The following is a 22,233-nucleotide window of genomic DNA, read 5'->3' on the forward strand; positions in this document are numbered from 1 at the left end:
GGGAGACCCAGGAGAGCTCCTGGCTCCTGGCTTTGGATTGGCTCAGCTTCAGCCATTGCAGCTGCTTGAGTTGTGAATCATGGAATATCTTTCTCTCTGTCTCTCCTCCTCTCTGTACATTTGACCTCCTCCCCCATCCATTCCTTCATATGGTCCTGTTTTCTCTTCTGAATATCAAAATAGCTAAAACCTTCTTGTTTTAATTTTCTTACCTTCTGACATAGAAGTTCCATGAGGGTTAGGGACCAAGCTCAAAATCTTGTCTGTCGCAGTGTGGGCTGCTGGAAGCCACATCCAGAGCCAAGGTGCCCGGAGCAGCCGTCACTCATGCTTGGTGGCACAAGGCGCTGCCTTCACAGCTGCTCTGCCCTTGCTCAGGTGTGGCCGCTGGACAGTCCCCACCCATCCTCTCCACCCTGAGTGCGCTGAGACGGCATGGAGTTCTGTCGACATTCATCACTCCGTCTCGGCAGCTCACAGCATCTCCCGGGTCCAGTCATTTCTCCCACTCCTGTCTTGTGGGCTGTCCACGTCTGTCTCCAGGTCGCTTGTGTTGTTGCTGGTGAGCTGACGTGTTACCTCCTGCTGCTTGTGCTGTGCTGTTTGCTGTGCAGCATCCCACTTGTAGATGTTGCAAATGCATCTTGAGGAAACCGAGACGTACAGGGGTTAGTAGTGTCTTCCAAGTGGCAGAGCTGTCCGTGGCTCAGCTGGACTGCCTCTCTCCAGAGGACATGCCCTTCCTCGTGTGCGTTGCAGCAGCCATGTCTTTGGCATCTCAGTCTGTGCCCGGCAAGTGCCTGAGAAGTGCTTGGCAAGGTGCACCAAGGCTGTGTTAGACTGGGAAGAGACCCGGCTGAGAGAGACCAGCTAGGGAGCTGGAGGTGTCGTTTTGGCTGAGCTAATGACCTCTGGAGGCGGTTATTTAAATTTGGAGTCCGTGAACTCTTAGGGAGAGAGTAGAGTTAGGGAACTAAGCTCAGGCGGTTGTCAGGGGAGTGCTGTGCTTTAGACTGGAGCTCGGAGCCCCTTGAAGCTTCGCGATTTGCTCAGTCAGCACGTTGAGAAGCAAGCAGAAGGAAATGCTGGCGGAGAGGATGGAGAGATTGACATCCTCTGACTCTGAGCCAAGCAGTTCTGGGAACCAAAGAGCGGTTCAGGGAGCTGCAAGGGGCAGAGGGGAGAAAAGTAAGCGTGGGAAGTTCCCAAGGCCTTTTGTAGGCACTCCAAATGGAAACTTCTGCCGAAATCTCCAGCTCTGGTGCCTGGTGACTGGGACCTGCTGGAGTTGAGCACGCACTTACCGAGTCATCAATGACTGACTTGCAGAGAAAGAACAACCTCTGAGGGTCATGGTCCGTGAATATCTGTGCGATGTTAGGGAGAAGAAGCAATAACCAGACACAGCAGGGTGTGACCCACAGTCTGCCACCCCCTGTTGGCACTCAGCGGGTGTTCTTGCGAGGATTGGGGAGTTTAGGGCATTCTCTTCCTCTGGCACCACCGGTTATTCTTGGGAGCAAGACTTGGTGGGCAGTGCGTGCTACAAATTTACTTCCTTCCTATCCTGGAGATAATGGGTGTAGTTTATGGCTCGCCTTGGCAGGGTTCGCAGTAGTCAGCCAGGTGCAGGAAAGCTACTGTATTTGTTCTGAGGGCGCTGCTAGGTAGCAGCAACAATTCCCAGGCAATGGTTGTTTCCCATAATGTAGCAGCAAGTTTATTCTGGTGTTGATAGTTAAGAAGTCATAATGTATGCGCAGTACTAGCCTGTATTGCTTCAGTGACACATTGACCACAGGTTTACCGGCTGACACGGTGCACATTTGGCATCTGACCGTTGCAGGTGCCATTCGGGCCTCACTGCAGGGCTGTGTCCTTCTGGAGGGTTGTTTTGGCTTTCCATCTTTGAGGGAATGCCTGCATTGCTTGACCCATGATTCCCTGCCTCCATCCTTCCTTCTCTCCTCATGGCCAGAAACTTAGTGTCTCGTAGTTAATTTAGCATCTCCGGTTCCTGCCTGTGTCCCTATACGTCTTTCTCTGTCCCTGCTCTTCTGCCTGTCCCTTCCATTTCGAAGGCTCCTTGCGATTACGGAGATTGCCTGGTGTTGACATAATCCAGGATAATCTCTTTATTGTAAGGTAACTGAAGAGCAAACATTTCCTTCTGCAACCTTCATGCCCCCTTTGCCCTTCAAGGAAATACTCACAAATTCTAGGGATGGGATGTGTACTGCTTTGGGGGACTGCTGTTCTCTCCAGCACAGTGTACTAACCACATAGTGTTCAGTGGCACTGTAGGCCGCGAGCAGGCTGCTGCCGGGTCAGCGTGGCAGGCTCCTGGGGACGCGGGAGCTCCAGACTGCCGAGCAGAGGCAGTGTGGGGCGGCGGCGCAGGTTCTCATGGAGTCTGCTTTTCTGCTGTGGAGTGCCTATACTCAGGGAGCGACGGGGGGCATTAGAAAGTTGGGGAGCCGTGGGGCAGGTTCAGAGGCTCTGCTGGAGGCAGAGGGAGACGGAAATGAGTGAGGAGATGGAACATGAGGGTTCCGGAACACTAAGGATCGAAGCAGGTACTGGTAGGGGTCTTGGGCTGTTTTTACTGTGGGTGTTAATCCATGGTGACGTGACCAGAGTCCTCCACAGTTGCCCGGGTTCTTTCAGTTTGCAGTGTTAGCATGTGGTGTGAGGAGCAGCAGACAGGTTTGAGTTGGAATTTTTCCCTGAGTGCTTGTGAGCAGTTACAAACCCTTAAGATTCTTTTGAGGTTTTGGGCCCGGCGCAGTGGCGCAGTGGCGCAGTGGCACAGTGGCGCAGTGGCGCAGTGGCCCAGTGGTTGAGGTCCTCACCTTGCACGCCCGGGATCCCATATGGGCACCAGTTCTATCCCGGCAGCCCCGCTTCCCTTCCAGCTCCCTGCCTGTGGCCCGGGAGAGCAGTTGAGGATGGCCCAAAAGCTTTGGGACCCTGCACCTGCGTGGGAGACCCGGAGGAGGCTCCTGGCTTCGGATCGGCATAGCATCAGCTGTTGCGCTCACTTGGGGAGTGAATCATCGGACGGAAGATCTTCCTCTCTGTCTCTCCTCTCTGTATATCCGCCTTTCCAATAAAAAAAAAATAATAAAAATAAATCTTTAAAAAAAAAAAGATTCTTTTGAGGTTTTGTGAAGCACAATGCTAGGTATGCAGCAAACGCTCACGAGGTATTTGTCGGTACTGTCGTACTAGTTGTATTGATTTATATTTGCTGCTTAGACGCCCCGGACATCATCTCTGTATTTGCTGATTTAAAAGTGGTTTGGGGCCCAGCGGCGTGGCCTAGCGGCTAAAGTCCTCGCCTTGAACGCGCCAGGATCCCATATGCACGCCAGTTCTAATCCCGGCAGCTCCACTTCCCATCCAGCTCCCTGCTTGTGGCGAGGGAAAGCAGTCAAGGACGGCACAAAGCTTTGGGACCCTGCACCCGTGTGGGAGACCCGGAAGAAGTTCCTGGCTCATGGCTTCGGATCGGCATAGCATCGGCCGATGCGCTCACTTGGGGAGTGAATCATTGGAGGGAAGATCTTCCTGTCTGTCTCTCCTCCTCTCTATATATCTGACTTTCCAATAAATAAATAAAATCTTTAAAAAAAAAAGTGGTTTGATGGGGCAAAACATTGGATCTCTAGGGAAATGAATGCAAGGGATCTTTGAGGTAAAAAGTCAGGAACCTACCGTCAGAAAAGAGGTGGGATTGAGCTGTGCAGGTGTGCATTCCGACAGGTCCAGGGTGGATGTGCAGGAGGGGTGTGTGAGAGGAGGGTGCTGTCCACTCCTCACTTTTCCACTCCTCGCAGCTGTGTCTGCCTCCAGGGCCTGGAGCCCATGGGGAGGACAGAGCTGCCCTGCCTCTTCTGATTGGCTACTCAGCCAGAGTTCATTCATTTTTCAAGGTTCAAAATAATACTTCCTCAAGGCCTGTCTTGCAATTTCATTGTCACATGTGCCTTTCATCCACTATGTCTAACTTGACCTTGTGAAGTAAGGTACCCCAAGTCAGTGTGCATTTAGTAGTGGGTCATTGTCATCAAGACAGAAGGAAGAACAGAAAAGAGGATACTTAGAAATAGCACGTTTTTTCTGCGTTTCCCTTTTCATCGCTTTCCTCCTATCTGTCTTTTCCTTTTTCTTTTTAGATTATATAATGTGATTCTCATGATTCAAATCTTTGAGTCACAAGCCTTTTCAGACGAATTTTATGCGCGCTGTTAGAAAATGCACATTCGCATATGTTACCACAGATCCTTGAATGTCACCTGCAGGTCCCCTGGAAATCCGCAGAACCCAGGGTGAGAAGCCCCCTGCACCAGAGGAAGTGCTAGCCAATAAACAAGGACTCGGGGCAGACCCAGATCAAGGAAGCCTAATGTTCCTTTATTTTCAGTTTTAATGATTTCAAACAGACTTTGCATATGCTAGAAATGTATGGAGCCTTTCCAGCAAAGCAGACAGATTTGCAGAATGACTCACCATGTACCCATAGCTCGGCTTCAGAACTGAACACGTCATCTCGTTCCATCTGTGTCTCCATTCATCCGCCAGATCCCAGACATCTTAACCATTTTATCACAACTTCAGTGTGTCACTCAGGATTAAAAGCCTTTTAAAAATAACGTTAACTGCTATATCACAAGATTATGCAGCTTTTAAAAGTAACAATTATCCCTTAATAGAACCAAACATCGCTTCAGTTGTTTAAGTTTCTGTGCCATATAATTCTTCTTCTATGTGAATGTTTGGTTTATTTGAACCAGGATCCAAATAAGAACCATACAGTCACTTTTTTTTTTCCAAGCCATACTTTTTCAGTGTTTTGGCGAATGGCTCCCCTTACCCAATTCCCTCCCGCTCTTTTTTTTTTTTTTTTTTAAACAAAGAAGATACAGTTATTCGGAGGTGTGGGCTTTCGTTGGCCAATCTAAATGAAAGAGACAAATGAAGTCAGTTTGCCAGGTAAATATTTTTGATGCTCGACCTCGCTTGCTCTTTCTTGTGTGGCTTGCTTATTGGTGGACTCAGCCCACGTTTGGAATCCCAGCATGCTCTGCACTGCGTCAGGTGTCTGAGGACATAACCAAGTGTTGCTAATGGTGGAGCCCTTGCTGTAAAAACAAGTGGGAAAGCCAACGTGAATGATTCTTCTTATGTATTATATACTCAACATAAGGTTTTATGAGAAAGTAATAAATATCAAATAAAAAGTTCACAAAACTATGCATTCACCGACATTTATCCATGATGTGTTGAGTGCAAGATAAATAGTCTATGCATGAAACTCAGTTACCTGCCTTCCTGGGACATAAGACAATTGGAAGCTACTGACAGTGGTAAGCTACCGCGCTGGGCTGTGGGAGAACACAGGGTGGCATATATGTGGTTGCTGCTGTCAGCAACTGCATGATCTAAAAGATAAGCAAATACTGAATAAATCTGGAACGAAGCCAGATTATTTTCCACTTAAAGCTTATTTCTTAGAAAGCTTGCCAGAACGTAGCTGGGTATGCTCCGTCCTGTTGTGTTGACCCCAAGTCCCTAAGGAGGAGAGGGGCACACTGCTGCCAGAGGGGCAAGTGGCCATTTTGCATAACAGCGTTTTATAAATGTGAGAAAAAGTAAGATTCCCATTGCGATATTTTATATATGCAATTTTCACTTTCATTTGTAAACATTTCAGTATGTATGTCCGAAGGATGATTCCTTAAAAATTAAATATATCACCTAAAGGGAAAATGAATTTTTAAGTATCCTGAAAGTTCTAGTTAGTGTTCAAACTTACAGTTGTCATATAGGTTTCATATGTGTATATGCATATAAATATACATATATCCTTTGTATGTGTTAGTGTGTATACATACACTTTATCTGTTTAGAACAGATTTGTGTTCACAGTGAAACTGAATGGCGGGTACAGAGGTTTCCCTCCTCTTGCTGAGCCCACACCTGCGCTGTCTCTCACTGTGAGCGTCGTCAGCAGAGTGGTCCCAGCCATTGAAGGATAGGCATTCAGTCACCACTGTAAGGCCCAGCCGGTGTGGGTGAGGGGCGGCTCCCTGCCCGGCCAGCAGGGACAGCTCCACCAAGGTCGAAGGGAGCCTGTAACACCCTAGAAGGCACATTTCTTTTGTCCCCCAAAATCCCACCTCCACAACCCCCTAATAAAAGCAATCCCTCACATCCCCTGGGTGCGTCTTCCCTGGCCTGCTGTCTGTACCAGACCAGCGAGCCTCGCCCAGGAGCATTCCCAATAAAGCTTCTTTTAAGCTGAGCTCTGTTCTCTGTGGATTTCTGGTTCTGAACATGAATTCCAACCTTACGGTCATTCTCGCCCAACATCCACAGTTTGCATCCGGGTTCACTTTTGGTGTTGGGCGTGATCAAAAGTATCTTGACATATGAATATTCATATGAGTATTTTAACTGCCCTGGGAAATTCCCCTTCCCCCTGGGAACTGCTGATGGTTTTACTGTCTCCGTAGATTTGTCTTCCAGAATGCTGTGCAGTTGGAAACACACACAGCTTTTTCAGATTGGCTTGTTTTACTTCATGGTATGCATTTACGGTTCTCCCAGGTTTTGATGGCTTATTTGTTTTCAGTCCTGAGTAATATTCCATCACCCTATGGCTCCAGCACAGTCTGTCCACTCACCTTGCTAAAGGATATACCTTGATTCTTTCCACGTTTTGGCGATTATGAATAAAGCTGCTCTCAACATCTGTGTTCAGGTTTTTGTGTGGACATAAGTTTTCAGTTCTTGTGGGTAAATACCAGGGAGCCTGATTGTCGGATCATATGGTAAAAATGTGTTCCATTTTGTAAGAAACGTCTGTACCGTTTTGCATCCCCGCCAGCCGTGAGCAGGAGTTTGTCTTCAGCCTGTGGTGGTGCTGGCATCCTGGCTCTTGGCCACCATAGTAGGTGTGCGGCTAACTGAAAGACAAACAGCAACCAAAAAAACACCACACACTTTTCCAGTTGGTTTCTTGGGATCAGGATCCAAATGAAATTCACATGCTGCAGCTGGATCGCCGTCTCCTTGAACCTAGCTCTACTGAAGATGGAGTTTTGAAATGTTGCCATCTAAGTGTTAACGCTAAGTAGCCCATGCTACTGGCTGGGCTTTTTTTTTTTTTTTTGCCTAGGCCTTTTGTGTGGCCAGAATCTGGATTTTGTTGATTATTTTTCCACGGTGCTGTTTTTCATGGAACTCTGTTTCACTGTATTTTCAGTAAATTAGCATTTCGAGTTAGAGACTTGATTAGATTGAGGAACAATTTATTTGATCATATTGTCTCATGGTTGATGGTATGGTCTCCCATGAGGAGCTGTGTAATTCTTTTATTTTTTTCTGTGATGTTAGCAAGACTGTTAAAAAATTATTACAACCCATTAGGGTTTGCAAAATGACAAGGCTCTGTGACTCCTTTTTTATTTATTTTCTTCCATTGTGAGAAAATTTTCTCATCTAGTCTGTGGTACCATTTTGTGGTATAATTTAAGCTGGCAAGTCAAGGTAAATTATTTGCTAGCTTTCAAACGAATGAATTGGTTTATTTATGTTATCCTCCAGTGGTGACTAATTAATTTTTGTAGTAATGTGAACTCATGAATCTAAACATATTTGATATACCCAATCTCTTGCAGATATTACCATTATTGTCCTATTTTTGGCAGAGTATCTCTTTAAATTTTCCCCTGAGTTCTTTTAAGAATTTCACGCGTTTTGTTTTTATTTGAAAGCCAAAGGGACAGATGGCAACTTTTCTCACCTGTTCACGCCACAAATCTGACAGCAGCCAGGAATTGGCCTGTCTGCAGGCAGAGGACCCACTCCAGCCGGCTCTCCCTTGTGGATGGCAGGGCTCCAAACACTTGAGCCTCCCAGGGGGCGCGTCATCGCGAAGCTGGAGCAGAAGCCGAGTAGAAGGGATTCACACCAAGCCACATGCTCCCCTAAGGGATGCAACTGTCCCAAGCAGCTACTTGACTCCTTGGTCCTTCTGACATGACGAGACACTAGCTGCCTTTGGGAACCTCCTTACTACCTGATATATCAGCAGATTTAGTCTCCTCTTGTACAGCTGCTGACTCACACCTGAGATGCCCCCATCCTTCAAGGAACAGCATTTTAAGAGACCACAATCTGGGTGCTGATGATACTCAATGCTACTATTTTTTGTTTTTTTTTTTTTGTTGTTGTTGTTGTTTTCACTAGGCTGTATAAGTGCACACAGCAAGAAAATATAAATTCATACATTTAAAAGCTTTTAAAGATAGAAATATTATTTCTTGTTGATATTTCCAGTGTGAATTCAGGACTCCCTGGCTTTTGTTTTCCTTCTATCTTGAAATTGATTCCTGTTTCTGTCCTGCTGAGCATCCCAGTTCCACAACAGAATTAGGGTGCAGAGTGAACTCATTTATTCTTTTTTTTTAATTTATTAATTTTTATTGGAAAGGCAGATTTACAGAGAAGAAGAGACACAGAGAAAGATCTTTGTCCATTTATTTACTCCCCAAGTGGCCTCAACGGAGGAGCTGAGCCAATCTGAAGCCAAGAGCCATTAGCTGCTGCTGCTGCTTCTTTTTTTTTTTAATGTATATATATATTTTTTAATTTGAAAGTCAGATGTACAGAGAGGAGGAGAGATAGAAAGGAAGATCTTCCATCTGATGATTCACTCCCCAAGAGGTTGCAAGGGCCAGAGCTGTGCCGATCCAAAGCCAGGAGCCAGGAACCTTCTGGGTCTCCCACACGGTTGCAGGGTCCCAAGGCACTGGGCCTTCCTCTGCTGCTTTCCCAGGTCACAAGCAGGGAGCTAGATGGAAGTGGAGCAGCTGACACAGAAAGTAATGTCCATGGGGGATGTTGGCACTGCAGGCAGATGACTAGCTTGCTGTGTCACAGCACTGGCCCCTATTAATGTTACTTTTAATGATTCAGGATCTTGTAAGGGCTTAAAATGTTAGATGCCATGGTAGTCCTTTTAACAACGCTTTGTTGAGTACTTTGCAAAAAGTCTGTGCTGAGTGCTGGTGAAGAAGGCACATACAGTCCCTGACTCAAGGAGCAGAAAGAGTGCTTCTCACTGAGGGAGGGTTGCAGTGTGATGTGTAGATGCAGAAATATTGGGGGGCGGGGGACCAGGCTTAGCTTGGGTATCTGGGATGGGGCCAGTTAGAGGAGACTGCCTAGGAAGCGCATTTAAGCTGAGATGAAGGAGGCGATGTGTGTCAGGTGCTGCTGGTGGGAGAGTAACGCTCAGTGAACGAGGTAGGGGCGGTCCCACATCTGGGAAAAACGTCCAGGACAGTCGACAGGGCCAGAGCGGGTGGGATAGAGGGGATGAGAGGTGTTTGAATTTGGGTGAAATCTCAGAGCAAGACCGGCAGGTTCTTGGTAGACATTCAATACGTGTGGAGCCAATGAATAAATGAGCTTGGAATTTCAAACATGGGCTAAGAAGTGAGGGTTCTTGGGGCTGGTGTTGTGGCCCAACAGGTCAGGCTACTGAGTGACATGCCGGTACCCCATGTCGGAGTGCTGTTCTGTGTCTAGTTCAGCTCCCCTGTTACTCACGCGGGAGGCCCAGCTGGAGTTCTGAGCTCCTGGCTTTAGCCTGTCCCCACCCCGGCTGTTGGGGACTGAAACAGTGGTTGGAAGAGTTCTTCCACTTTCATTTGTTACTCTGCCTTTCAAACAAATAAGTTTTTTTTTTTTTAAGTGTATTTATTTTTATTGGAAAGATAGCTCTGTAGAGAGAAGGAGAGACAGAAAGAAAGATATTTTCACTGGTTCACTCCCCAGATGGCTGCATTGACTGGAGCTGAGCTTATCTGAAGCCAGGAGCCACATCTCCCATGTGGTTTAGGGTCCCAAGGCATCGGGACTGTCCTCCACTGCATTCCCAGGTCATAAGCAGCTTGCTGAATGGAAAGTGGGGCAGCTGGGACACGGATCAACAGCTGGGTGGGATGTAGACATTTAGAGGAGGGGGATCAGCCAGCTGAGCCATCAGGCTGGGCCCTGGCTGCAAGGCATTGGAGAGCTTTAGTAAAGGAATGACGGTGCTGTGGGTAGAAATATATGAACACAAGGTATTAATTGTAGAAAGAAGATTAGTTTGATTTTAGACACAGAGATCTTGGTCTAGTGTCTACCGAGAACTGAGCCACACAGTTCCAGATGCTGTTTGAAATGATGAGACTCAAGCAAGGGAGACAGCAGCTGGAGAGCTGTTCCCTGGGCCCTGCAGTCACAGGAGGGTGAGTGAGCGTGGAGTGAGGCGAGAAGCCCTGATCAGAGGGGCAGAACGGGGGATTTCATGAATGCTGTGGTCAACAGCCTCAAATGTGCAGAGGGTCACAAATGACAAATGCCACCACCTTCTGCAGTCTTACTGGTGGAGTGGGGGCAGTGAGGAAGGTGTGTATTTTGTACTCACAGGCCCTGGGCTCAGTCCTAGCTTAGCCTTTTACCACTGTTGGGACCTTGTGCAGTAGTTCCGGAATTGGAATGTTCTCTGCCTCTCAGGTTCATGGCTGACTACTTGTATTTGCATCTCAGAAGTTATTGTATCTCTCTTTGTCTATCCTTTTCTCTGTACATCTGCCTTTATAATAAAAAGAATCTTTAGAAATAAAGTTACTGTGAGATTCACATTTCAAAATACAGGTAGACCATTATTTCCTCCCCTCCCAACCTCCCACACACGTCCAGTGTCTCTAAAGGGACTTCCTTGGGTGTTTGTATGTGTTACTGCGACTTATGGTTTATTCGTGTTTCAACAGAGAGCAGACGAAGAGGCTGTGGTGGACCAGGGCGGCACCAGTACCATTCTTAATATCCACTATGAGAAGGAGGAGTTGGAAGGTGAGTCCTGGGTAGGGGTCAGAGGATGGGGAGGGGAATGGACCCGGGTGGGTCTGCCTCTGCGAGCACTGGGCTGCAGTCCTCGCTCTTCCCCAGGGCAAGGATCGTTTTATCTCTGTTAGCCTCAGTGTCCTCATCTGCCAAATAAAAATGGAGCCATGATACCAGCGCTGCCTGACAGCGCTGTCTTGTTGCCTGGGAGGCAGTGCTGTGAGCAGTGTCACGTCCAGTGTGGACACTCACGAGTAACTCATTCCCTGAGGCTGTGAAGCACCTGACCCTTGACAACTGCCTGGAAGTGTAACTATAGATAGAAAACCACCACTCGTTGTAACATCTCAGGTTTGCTGTATAACCATCTTATCCCATGTCCCGTATTAGCTCGTCCTAGCCTGATCTCATCTGAACAAGGGAAGGGATAACAGAAGCCCATCTGCAACATACTCTTTTTATTTTAAAGACTTATTTTATTTTTATTGGAAAGTAAGATATATAAGAGCAAGAGAGAGCGGAAGATCTTCTGTTCTCTGATTCACTTGCCAGTGCCTGCGATGGCCCGTGCTGCACCAATTCAAAGCCAAGAGCCTGGAGCTTCTTCCAGGTCTCCCACGTGTGTGCAGGGTCCCAAGGCTTTGGGCCGTCCTCGACTGCTTTCCCAGGTCACAGGCAGGGAGCTGGATGGGAAGAAGGGACTCTGGGATTAGAACTGGCATCCATATGGGATCCTGGCTTGCAAGGTGAGGATGTTAGCTGTTAGGATACTGCACTGGGCCCATGTGACACAGTCTTTCAAGAACTCACAGTGCAAGGTTCTGTCAAACTCTAGCCAGTAAAAGGGGAGGAAGTAGCACTTTGATTGACAGGCCATGTCCAGTTTACCCTCTTAAAGACCCTTCCTACTGTCTGCACTCCCCAACCTTCCTGCCTAACCAGAGTTTGGTAGCCTGCTTCCCCATTTCCCAGGGGACCTACTTGGAGCTCTTGCTGTGGCTTCCTGGTTTGATTAGGGAAGGCATGTGTCTAGTCCAGGTGGCCAGAGAAGGCACGTTGGGCCCCAGAGCCTTGCTCAAGTCCCTTGCAGCAGCCCCTGGACGGTTGCTGACCAGGACACAGCAGCACTGTGCTACCTGGGGCTGCGGGCGGGCCTTCTCTGCGCTCTTGCTTATTCCGTGGTGGGTTTGTCATCCAAGCTGCAGGGCCCCCAGGGGGGAGGCACTTGGCCTTCAGAAAGGGAGCAGCTGCAGAGCTGACTCAGCTTCCACAGTCGTTACCAGAACTGATGTGGGTGGCTCTGGGAAGGTCACTGGTGTTTGGGTATATCAGGGTTAAGTTTTCCAGAGTATTTTGAACTGATGTGGGGTTCAGCCATGAGGGCAAGTGGGGAAAAGAAAGGATGTGTGCTGATAGGTTCCCATTTATCCAGTGCCCCCGTGCATTCGGTGCTAGAGTAGTCCCCTTTTACAGGCTGCCTTCTTCCTCTTCGTAGCACCGCCACTGAGCAGGTGCCATCACTGTTCTACACGGGGGAGTCTGCACTGGGCTTCTGCTCTGCCCATCCTGCAAGCACTGCTCACGGGGAGGACACCCTCCCGCGCTAACCACCCATCCTTGGGAGTCCTATCTTGTCATGTCAACATCTTAAGTGTCTTCTTAAAGATTAATTCAGTCGTGCTAGTTTTGTGGCATAGTGGCTAAGGCCTGCAGTGCTGGCACTCTGTGTAAGCACCAGTTTCCATCCTGGTTACTCCGTGTCCAGTCCGCCTCCTTGTTAATACCCTGGAAAAGCAGTGGAGGATGGCCCAAGAACTTGAGAGCCCTTGTACCCATGTGGGAGACCCAGATGAAGCTCATGGCTTTCGCCTGGCCCAGTGCTGATCAGTGCAACCATTTGGGAGTGAACCATTTGGGAATAGAAGACCTCTCTGTCTTTTCTTCTGTGTATGTGTATGTAGAACTCTGCCTTTCAAATTCAAAAATAAAATATATATTTTAAAAATTAATTCAAGTAGTTTAAGCATTTATTTTCTTATTTGAAAGGTACAAATAGATATGTAGAAAGAGACAGAGATCTTACTGATCCTTCATGCCCTCAAAGGCAGCAGTAGCTAGGACTGGGCTGGGCTGAAGCCAGGAGTTAGAAATTCAGCCCAGGTCTCCCTTGGGGGTGGCAGGGATGTCACTGCTAACTCTTAGGGTGTACATTAGCAGGAAGCTGGGATTGGGAGCAGTGCCAGGACTTGAAGCAAGGCCCTCTGATGTGAAATGCAGGCATCTTAACCACCACCCCAGGGGCTGGTCCCCATGGAAACATTGTAATCTGTTGCTTCAGCCCTTCTTCCTGTCTGGATAATTCTGTGTGTCTGTCTCTCCCCATCATTACGCCTTTAGGGCCCATGTTCTAACCTTCATTTTTGGTTTTTGTCCTCCTGTGAACACCCCCTGGACCTTTGCTCCCAGCAAGGAAGTAACCATTCATGAGCATGCTTGTCTCCTTGGAAGTAGAATAATAAGCCTGGACAGGCGCTTCTGGTTCCCGCAGTCAGGGTTCCATCCGCAGTAGCTCCTGAGTCACTGGCAGCAGGACCAGCTTCTCCTGGTGACACAGTATCTACCTTCCTGGAAGCCACTCAGATGACACCTGCTTCTGGGGACTCTGGCACCAGGGGAACTCAGGACAATTGCTTTAATCAGAGGAATGGCTTTTTCCATTTTTTTTTTCTGGCAGGTCACTAATAGCTGATTAACAACTTGATTTATGATTCCTGTAGGAAGCTTAATGCCTTCTAATATTTTCTTTTTAAACAAAGGTGAGAGCCAGTTGACCATTTTACAGCTGAAAAAAAGAAAGACTTGCATCTGTTCCACGTGTTAGATTCGCCTTTGTGGTTGTTGACTGACCCAGCCGCTCAGCTCAGAGGAACCTTGTGCCCTTTGGCAGGTTCTAGTGACGTCTGAGTGAGCGCCTGGCGCGTGGTGCCCGGGTACTGCGCTGGGCCTTGGGCACCCAGTCACCATACGCAGGGTGGGGTATGCTGTGATTATTCTCCTGCTTGGTGAGGTTTGGCACGAGTTTACTAATGATTGTTCTCTGTATGGGATAAAATCTTGCCTTCTAAACATATACACCCAAATTATATCTTTCTCATCAGTTTTACTAAATCAGAATACTTTATTTATACAGAGCCCAAAAGACTAGGTTTGACACTCTGACTGCAAAAAGAGTGGGAAATTGTCTGGGAGGAGATGGGGTTGGGTAAGTTAGACGTAGGTGAGACAGCCCGAGCCTGTGACTGGCGAAGTGACCACAGGGTTAAAGGAGTGAGGTCACTGGCCTAGAAATCAGGGTCGGCTTCCTCACAGTTGCTTGGACCTTCTTAGAAGAAAGCATCTTCCTCTAAGACTTCAGCGGTACCTTCAGAACTGGCAGACGTCTGCAGGATGACTCCAGCTGTGGCTCACTCCTGCCTGGTGGGGATTTAGAAAGCAGAAACACAGCTGCTTCCTTGGCGGCCATTGACTGAACCCCCTCTGTGGTCCCTGTCTACAGCAGGAAGCAAGGACAGTGACAGGATCTGAACCACTCTGTCTCCTCTAAAGACGGGCCTAGCACAAACCTTCCCTAAGGACTCCAACTTTAGAACCTGGACTTGCCCAGTGTCTAGGCACTAGCCCAGGGTGCCTCTTGGTCTGACCTCTTTGCTTAAATCTGGTGATAACAATGAGGCCATTAACCAATAAGGTGGCATCTAATAAAGTGGGTTCAATTAACCCATGCATTGCCTCTCTAAGCTCCCAGCCTTCTTGGCAGTGTGAACCAAAGGAATAGTGGAGGCCGTTGGCTGAGTCTTTATCCTCTGGGGATTTGCAGGGGCGAGGGAGCAGGCTTGGGGGGCTGCATGGAAAGCTGAAGATCCTTCCTCAGGGAGCCATTCAGTAGCCCAGTCTAGCTCAGCCTAGGTGCGGCGAGTGTTACAGCGCCCAGGACACCAAGTGGAGGCCAGTGAGGGTTCTTCTCTAGGATGCAGGTTTCTCGTGGTCCAAGGATCCTGCATGCTCTGTCCTTGCCTTTGTAACCCCTTCCTCCTCATTTCCTTCTCCGCTTTTCCATCCTGCTCTAGCCCTGCTTGCTGTCCGTGTGCCTTGGAACCAACCCTACCTGCACTCACCAAGGGGCCTGTGTGTGTGTGCATGTTCCCTTCCTCTCCCTGGATTCCCCTTCTCGCACGCCCTGCCCTGGTCTCTCCTTCTCAGGTGTCCTTCTAAGCATCTTAGCTCAAGTCTCCATTCTCCAGCCAACCCCTGCCCACATACTCTGACATTATCTTGTTTGATTCACAGCATACACTATTTGATGTGATTTTGTTCTCTGTTTTTCCTGACTAGAAAATGTGTCCTGGGGCCCTTGTGCTGCCCGCTGCTGATCCCCTGCCTTTGGGACAGAACCTGGCACAATTAGTTGCTACTGGGTTGCTGCTGATGCCACCAGAGTTCCTCTCCACAGACATAGATAGTGGGCCATTATTGGCTACTGAATGCTAATGTGGGTCCTTGATTAAGGTGATATTCAGTGTACTCATGCTTGAATTGGATGTACTTTATAGTTCACATGATCATGTCAGAGGTCAGGAATCTTGCATCTTAGCTGGTGACCTCCTCCAGCTCCAAGTTTCTGTTTCTGTCCGTTTGTAAAATGGTTATAGTGTGTTCAGAGATCTGCCTATCATAAACGCCCTGAGATGTGAGCAAGGCAGCCCAGGGCTGCCCTGAGGCAGGACGAGGGTCAGGAGTGTGACTCCATCAAAAACCAGATGGAGTTGGTCCTCCTGTGCCTGTCAGCGCTCCAAGAAATCTCTGATCATCTCCTTTCCTAATGCTGATTCTGTTCTGGAGGGCAGAACACAGCAGCGGGGCTGGGTGGGTAGAGGGGTGGAGAAGCAGGAGTTGAGCCGCACCCAAGGCACTGTGACCCCATTTGGAAGCAGGTGCAGTGTCGGGAAATCCTGTAGCAGGAGAAGGAAGGAGAGGAAGGGGTGACAGTCCCTGCTTGAGGTCTCTTTCTCTGGGCTGGCTTCCTGTGTCAGCCTTCCACCCTCGGCTTGTTCAGAGCCTTCACCTCATACGCCCTGCTCAGAACGCCCTACCCCGCCCTGGGCTCCACATGGGCTCTGTGTTCCTTCTGTGGCTGGTTCAGGTGAGAGGCCCTCTCAGGCCAGCCGGGGTGCTCCTGAGGTGGTTTCTCTCCCAGGAGAAGCCATCTGCTGATTACTGTGGCATGATGGCTGTGTGATCAGACGCTGGGGACCACATGGGAATTCTGAGAGGAGGCCAGGACACAAGGCTTGGCGCTAACTGCCAGTGAGTAGTGGGAGGTAACACAGACAGCCTTTCCTGCAAAGTGGTATATGAGAGATGTGTTTGCCTAGGGCCCTGGGGTTTTAGGCCGAGGAGATAACATATCTGATGACGGAATCAGAAATAATACTGAGAATGAAGATGCATTTGTAGTGAATCTTGGCTGAGTGGGCCAGGTCAGCCTGCAGAAAGCACAGGTACATTGGGGGATGGCAGTGTGGTTCCACCAGAGACATGTGAAGTGATGGTAGGCGTAGCAGCCAAAGCCGTGAGGAAGAGATGGGGTTCAAACCAGACTGATTCATTGTTAGGGTACATGCAGATATACCTGTCTCTAGATTCTCCCCCACTGCCCGATTGTTTATTCTGCACACACATGTGGTGTGTCCACTTTTATCTCTTTTGAGCTGATTACTGAGGTTTTGGGGAAGTCTTTTCACATTGAGGTAAAATTTGTCCTAGACTAGAAAAGAGGCTGAGGACTGAGCAAGCGCGTAGGGTCCTGAACTCATTGGAATGAGCTGTGACTAGCAGTGTTAATGTGGGGCAGAAAGAAAGCCCTGGCTTTGTCAGAGCAGAAGCGAAAGGTGTGACATCCCTACACAGTGAGTGACAAAGGGGTGCAGCTGGAGTCGTAGAGAACTGGGGTTTCATGGTTGGAAAGTTGAGAGAATGGCAATTCCTTGGAGAGAAACATGGAAGAAATGGATCTGAATATGATATGGGATGGAGGATGGTGAGTTGGCTGTGGGACACATTGAATCACTTATCGGTCAGGATTTGGGAGTCTTGTAAAAGCTTTGAATTAGAAGAATGATTAGCAGTTAAAGCAACGACTGGGGATAGAAGCACAGGGAACCTTCATTTTGTGAGCTGTGGAGGGATGGAGAAGCAGCACAGGGAGAAGGAGTTTGAGCCAGGAGGCAGAGTGGGACAGGAGCCAAGGGTGGCCAGATCACCCAACAGGCAGATGTGCTCAGAGATGGTGGCAAGCTTGGGGTGGGCTCTGGGAAGTGAGGTGAGTAGAGGAGGATGAGAGCTGATGGTTAGGGGCTGTCTGGTCCCTAGTGAGGTGGAGTCAGAAGCCACTTGAAGAGGTGGGCATTTGGCCTACTGATTATAATGCTGTTTGGGACTCCTTGGTCCCATGCCTGAGTTTGGTTCCAGTCGCCGCTCTTGACTCCAGCTGCCCACTAACATGCACTCTGGGAGCTGACAGCAGTGTCCTTGGGTCTCTGCTGCCTTGTAGGAGACCTCGGCTGAGTTTTCAGTTCCCGGATTCAGTCTAACTCTGCCCCGCATATTCCAGGCATTTGGGTAGTGAATCAGTGGGTACCACCTGTGTGTGTATTATATGTCTGCCTCACCAATAAAAGTAAGCAAATGAATGTAGAGGATTAGCACAGCTCTGGGAAGTTATCTAAGTCAGGAGAAGCCTATGAAAGGAATGTGTGGAAAGGAAAGACCAAGGGTAGTAGATGCAGCAAGAACTCCAGAGGGGTGGGAGGTGATGGGGCTGGAGCCATGCTTGTGGCCTGGCAAAGAGGAGGCACTGGGGGAGGAGAGCCAGCCAGATGGAGCTGAAGGAAGTTCACCTGAGAGGGCCCAAGTCTTCTCCCTAGAACTGAAAGCAGGCTCACTTATTCGGAGGAAGGGATTATGGGTAAGCTTGTGGATTTGAAGAGTGTGGCTAAAAACTGGGATGGTGTTCTGATGGAAGATGTGGAGAGTGGATCTGAGGCCTTGGGGACAGAAAAGCAGCAGTTGGGTAGAAACGGGGCAAGCCCAAGGCTCTGGTGTTGGGGCCCTGAAGGTACTGATTCTGGGCCTCTGGGTTGGCAGGAAAGCAGGTGCAGCAGGTGGAGGATCCAAGCAAGTAGGCTGATGGAGGGAAGAGGCATTAGGAGAGGAAGAGTGAAGAGTGATACCAGGTCACTTTTGCTTCCTTGTTCTCCTTCACGGCACAGTATGTAATTTTTTTTGGGGGGGGGGTTGGTTATTTGGCCTTGTGGATAGGATACCGATTTTCCACATTGGAGTACCTGGGTTCCATATCCTGCTGTGTCTCCTGACTCTGGCTGGCTTCCTGTTAATGCAGACCCTGAGAGGCATCGATGACGGCTCTGGTAATTGTGTTCCTGGCACCCATCTGGATGGCACGCCCAGCTCCTGGCTTTGGCCCTGACCCAGCCCTGCTGTCCTGGGCACTGGGGAGCTGAAACAGCAGAGGGGAGTGTGTGCACGCTGCCTCTCAGATTAATAAAAAGTATTTTTTTGACACTAGCCTCATGTTCCTTTTTAAAAAAGATTCTTTTTATTGAAAAGGCAGATATATAAAGAAAAGAGATACAGAGAAAGATCTTTCATCCACTGGTTCACTCCCCAAGTGACCGTAATGGCTGGAGCTGAGATGATCTGAAGCCAGGAACCAGGAGCTTCTTCTGGGTTTCCCACACAGGTGCAGGGGCTCAAGGCTTTGGGCCGTCCTCGACTGTTTTCCCAGGCCACAAGCAGGGAGCAGGGTAGGATGTGGAGCAGTAAGGATATGAACCAGTGCCCATATGGGATCCTGGCACATGCAAGGCAAGGACTTTAGCCTCTAGGCTATCATGCCAGGCCCATTCCTTATGTTTTATAACTGGTCATTCCCTGTCATTCTAGATTGTATATTCTATAATACAGAAAAGAAAAAGCAAATAACAGTAGCTGATCTTAGAATATGCTTGCCGGCTGCCAAAAATTTCTTCTGGTTATTGTTTTAAGCATTTACATGCAATCATATTTACTGCTTATAAAAACCCTGCAAGTTTAGTTAGTAAACTTTTAGTATGCCTTTACAAAGACAAGTCCCAAGGGTAGGTGTTTGGCCTGCTGGTTAAGATGTTGCTTAAGGTGCGTGCATCTCAGTATTGCAGGATTGGGTTTGAGTCGCAGCTCCACTCCAAGGTGTTGGGTTAGGGTTGAGGTTAGGGTTGAGGTTAGGGTTAGGGTTGAGGTGCCAAGCGGTGGCTGGGGCACTTTGGTTCCTGCCATCATCATTGCCTCTCAGGTCTGCACTAGTGGGAAGCTAGATTGAGTTTCTGGTTCCTGGTTCTGTACCTGGGTCAACTCTGGGCGTTTGGGGAGCAAACCAGCAGATCGGGACACACACTCTTTCTGCCCTTCCTCCCGTATCCTGTCTTCCTCTCAGGTTTTTGTTCTGTTGTTGTTTTTAGAATTGAAAAATGGAAAAACTAGATGATCTCAAGAGCATGCAATTAATAAGAAGCCTGGGACCCAGGCAGACTGATTTAAACTTGAAGTGTTCTTACTCAGTTTTCTAATCTGACATTCTGCTAACACTGAGGACAAGTATCACAGAGCAACGGCATGGCCTTTTTAAAAAACCACTCAGCCACTGTGTCCTCGCAGTGCAACCGTGAAGAGAGTAAGACTTCTGTAGCCTGAAGATCACTTTTGTGCACATTATGCCAATCCCTATGAGGTTTGCTCCTGCACGCAAGGGACGAGAACTTCAGTCTGGGACCTGTATGCCTTTAGTTCCAGAAGTCTTTGAAGTTCCGTCATTGTGCACCTGTGATCAGGCTGAAGCGCTCTTGTCTTTTTCCCCGTTAACGGTGTGATGCTCCTTGGCCTGAAAGAGCCTCTCCATGGACCTTCTGTTCCTTTCCAGGTCACAGGACCCTGTATGTGGGCGTTCGGATGCCCCTGGGTCGGCAGAGCCATCGGCACCACCGCACCCACGGGCAGAAGCACCGGAGACGAGCGCGGGGCAAAGGAGCCAGCCAGGGGGAGGAAGGCCTGGAAGCCCTGGCCCACGGTAACCCCCTTGCTGGAGAGGGCAGGTGTCTGTGCCTGGGAGCTTGGGGATGCAGAAGGAGAGTGGGGTGCACTCCTGTGGTAGGGTCTTCAGAGCTTCTCTCTGGGAACAAGAAGAAATGCTGTTGATGAAAACTTAGCAGCTCTTGCCCACCCAAGTCAGTACCATGGCCAGTGAAATCATTTGCCAGAGAATTAGCCATTCTTTTTCTTTAGACTTGTTTCCTGTTTGTTGCAGGTTTTCTTTCAGGTATGTGTTAGTTATTTGATCTCTATTGTGAAATGTCCAAAGCAAGCTAATTTACAAAAGGAAAGGGTTTATTTGCTTCACGGTTGTGAAGGTCCAAGCCCAGAATCGAGCAGCCCCACTGATTTGGCCTCTTGGGAGGACAGCAGCTCGCAGTGGTGGAGCACACGCAGAAGGCTCGTGCAGCAAGTCGGGAGCAAGCAGAGAGACTGCTCCAACTAGGGCTTTTGTAGCAGCTGTTTCGTGGGAAGTCCAAGGGCAGGGACCGGCAGCCTAAGGGACCTCCCACTCGGCCCCGCCTCCTGACACCCTCCCTGGGTTAGGCTCCCACCCTCGCTTGTGGCTTTGAAGTTGAAAGAGCTCAGGCGGTGAGAAGCCAAACCACAGTCCACCATACAAAGTGGACTTAGCTCATTAACTTTTCCTCCCTTGAGACTGCTTCCACAGAATAGCTTTTTCTCCGAGAATAAAGAAATCTTTTTGATCTACACTCAGGATTTCTTTTATACAGCCCTGAAGTGAGTTGGCAGGTAGGAAACTGTGTTTCAAGTCCAAGGCTAGACACGGACCTTCCCCTGCTTGATTTCCTAGACACACCATCGCAGCGTGTTCAGTTCATTCTTGGCACCGAGGAAGATGAAGAGCATGTGCCTCACGAGCTGTTCACAGAACTGGATGAGATCTGCCTGAAGGAAGGAGAAGATGCCGAGTGGAAGGAGACTGCCAGGTAAAAGAACCGTTAGAAGTGGCCCGGCTGCAGAGCTGCTGGGGAGGGCACGGGTGTGTCTGTCGGCAAGGGACACACCCGCCGGCCTCGTGTTCTTGGGAGAAGCACAGGACTGATGCTGAAGACTCCCCTGATGGAATCTTGGTATTGATTCCATAGCCAAGGTCAACAGTGCCATGTTCAGGGTCAGTGCCATGTTACTGGTCTGCCTTGGAGACAAACAAAGCTAAATTGATTGGAGCCTAGTCTTGAAAAGGTCCACGCAGGTGTACCTTAGGACCATTTGAGTTTAATTCACTGACAGCTGCAGAAGCCTTGAGATTTTAACTTCTCTTGGACAGTGCAACACGACAGAGACTCTTGGATTTATGCTAAACTCCCTGGGGTCACTGTGTGGTAACTATACTTACCTGAGATTCAAATCCCAGAAGGGCCTCAGTGTTAACCAGAGCTATGTCCCAGCTCCTGTAGGGACTGACCAGCGAGCCTTACAAATGCTTCAAAGCCAGAACCTTGGGGATGGAGGCAATATGGGCAACTGTCAGAGCAGACTTCCAGTTGGTACGGACACGGGTCTTCCTGGATGCCCGCTGCCTGATTGATGTTTTGTAAGGGTTTGTTTGAACACAGAGGATTAAACAGGGCAGCTGCTTACTACCTGACGCCCCACTAAAACGCAATTGGTCTTTTGTCATTTGGTCTTTGCAAACTTCTGCAGGTCACACAGGTGTTGATAAAAAGAAAAATATTATCCTTTTATTACTGTGATTTGTCAGTGTGTCCTACTGATAATATCTATCTTTGATGATATATATAGTTTGATTATCTATAGAAAGTCCGAAAATAAGTGAAAAGAAAGTGAAAGTTACCTGTAATTCCACTACCCCATGGATAATGAGTGTAATATTTGGGGTCTTATGCGTATAGAAGCCAAGAGAAGAGACTTTTGGCCTTTTAGTATCAGACCCTGCAGAGGTCAGATGACACGAGCAATGGCAGCTCCCGTGGGGTGATCCGCTGCAAACCCAGTGAAGATTTTGTCAGAAGCACTCCCATTGGGGTAGCCAAGTTGCATGAGGGCTAAGACATTTTTCTTTCACAAATTTTTGTCTGAAAGTAGAAGAGAAGAAATAGGTACTGGGAGATTCTCAGATGGCCATGCTTTTCAAATTTT

At 48.6% G+C, this 22,233-nt stretch overlaps 1 protein-coding gene across 1 annotated transcript in view; it reads left to right on the forward strand.

The window, feature by feature from the left end:
- The first annotated feature begins 10,832 nt into the window (after positions 1 to 10,832).
- The window catches only part of SLC4A8 (solute carrier family 4 member 8), a 54,714-nt gene continuing 43,313 nt past the window's right edge, over positions 10,833 to 22,233 (forward strand). Inside the window, exons 1-3 of the mRNA XM_040977772.1 lie at positions 10,833 to 10,914; positions 19,940 to 20,086; positions 20,924 to 21,059. Of these exons, the coding sequence (XP_040833706.1) occupies positions 19,969 to 20,086; positions 20,924 to 21,059 (254 nt within the window). The 5' untranslated portion in view covers positions 10,833 to 10,914; positions 19,940 to 19,968. The remainder of the gene's footprint in view (positions 10,915 to 19,939; positions 20,087 to 20,923; positions 21,060 to 22,233) is intronic.

Source organism: Ochotona curzoniae, unplaced genomic scaffold (assembly GCF_017591425.1).
Source record: "Ochotona curzoniae isolate NIBS_2020 unplaced genomic scaffold, NIBS_Ocur_1.0 contig_1014, whole genome shotgun sequence".
Lineage (NCBI taxonomy): Eukaryota > Metazoa > Chordata > Mammalia > Lagomorpha > Ochotonidae > Ochotona > Ochotona curzoniae.